At 41.6% G+C, this 1,571-nt stretch overlaps 1 protein-coding gene across 1 annotated transcript in view; it reads left to right on the forward strand.

The window, feature by feature from the left end:
• Positions 1-297: 297 nt before the first annotated feature.
• Positions 298-1,571, forward strand: part of LOC119428700 (tyrosyl-DNA phosphodiesterase 2-like) — a 6,618-nt gene continuing 5,344 nt past the window's right edge. The window contains exons 1-2 of the mRNA XM_037696373.1: positions 298-541; positions 615-737. Coding sequence (XP_037552301.1) covers positions 465-541; positions 615-737 — 200 coding nt within the window. The 5' untranslated portion in view covers positions 298-464. The remainder of the gene's footprint in view (positions 542-614; positions 738-1,571) is intronic.

The following is a 1,571-nucleotide window of genomic DNA, read 5'->3' on the forward strand; positions in this document are numbered from 1 at the left end:
TTAATGTTAACCCCACCAAGAATATTTAAATACACTGAACCATGTGTTCAGCTTTAACGGCTGTACGCCTAAGATTTACAGAGGAAAAACATCGTGAGAATGAGTTTAGTATTCAGGTATGACTGATTAAACGCGCAGATACTTCATTGCTCCTGACAAACGGGTTACACTGAGTGGAGCTGTTGACCGTTCCAAGATGGCGGCCCTACATCGGTAATGTTGTATCTTGTGTTTATATCTATGTGGCAAGCCCTTTTAGAGAATCTGGTTTTACACTCCCGTGTGATGTCAGGTGGTGATTTCTCAGGAAAGAGAAACTAAACTGTGACACTGAGACTGCTGTGATTTCTCAGGAAAGAGAAACTAAACTGTGACACTGAGACTGCTGTAAGTGAAACACTGACTGTGCAGCAGATTAGCTCAGCAGATTGTCATTTCTCTTGGTGTAAAACTTTAAAACTGACATGGAGGGCGAAGAGTCAACAGAGACAAAGGACTCCAGCTGCACACCAGACCCAGTGAAAGACCCAGTGAAGAACAGGTAGGTCATGCTCAGCTGTGGAGATCTTCCTGTTCTAGCTCAGTTGACACCCTGGTGCTGTTGTTCTCTGCAGGAACGAGACAACAATGAGGACCAAAGAGGAGGACATGCTGTCCATGATCACTTGGAATGTGGATGGTCTGGATGATGAAGACCAGCCGGAGAGAGCCAGAAGTCTCTGCTCATATCTGACCTCGTGAGACAAATCTCGTTTCTTCTAAACCAGTAGTCCCCAACCCTTTACACATCAAGGTCCAGTTTCATACTAGACAACTTTCCCACAGACAAATGGTGTGTGTTGTTTTTAAATGGCTTTTTCTGGTTAACTTTTAGATAAACTAGGGGGGAAAAAATGTTCAATTTTTTTTTGCAAAAATCTGGCTGAAGATTAAAAACCACTTTAGCTGAAATCCAGTAAACCTGAAACTGATCTGTGAAAATTAACCGAAGAAAAGCTAAAAGCTAAACTAAGATCTAAGATCACCAAAGCTAAAATTAGCGCAAGAAAATCTAAAAGCTCAAATTAGGAAAACAATGCTTAAAATGTGCTAAAACAGTAGCTAAAAGCTAAAAATGGCAAAAGATCAGCTAAAAGCTAAAACTAGCAACATCGAAACTAAAAACTAAATTCAGTAAATGGGGGGAAGGGTGGGTGGGGGATTTGCATTTACATGGGAAACCCATAATAAAGACCAGATACACTATATAGAAGTTTTTTTTTATGAAGACCAAAATGAAGTCAGGTCATCTGGACGGATTCTTTTTATTGAAACGTTTCGTCTTTCATCCAACAGACTTCATCAGTCTGAGGCCATGTGACAAGCTCAGTCCTATAAATAGCCCCTTCTCAAAGTGGATAAACCAGTTCGCAGGGGCCATCCAGAACTTGCTTTTCATATGTAAAAGGAGGACCATCAGTCCAACAACCTATCGCCAGTAAGCTATCGCCAGTAAGCTATCGCCAGTAAGCTATCGCCAGTAAGCTATCGCCAGTAACCTATCGCCAGTAACCTATCGCCAGTAACCTATC

Source organism: Nematolebias whitei, chromosome 23 (assembly GCF_014905685.2).
Source record: "Nematolebias whitei isolate Nwh7 chromosome 23, NemWhi1, whole genome shotgun sequence".
In the NCBI taxonomy this organism is placed as follows: Eukaryota; Metazoa; Chordata; class Actinopteri; order Cyprinodontiformes; family Rivulidae; genus Nematolebias; species Nematolebias whitei.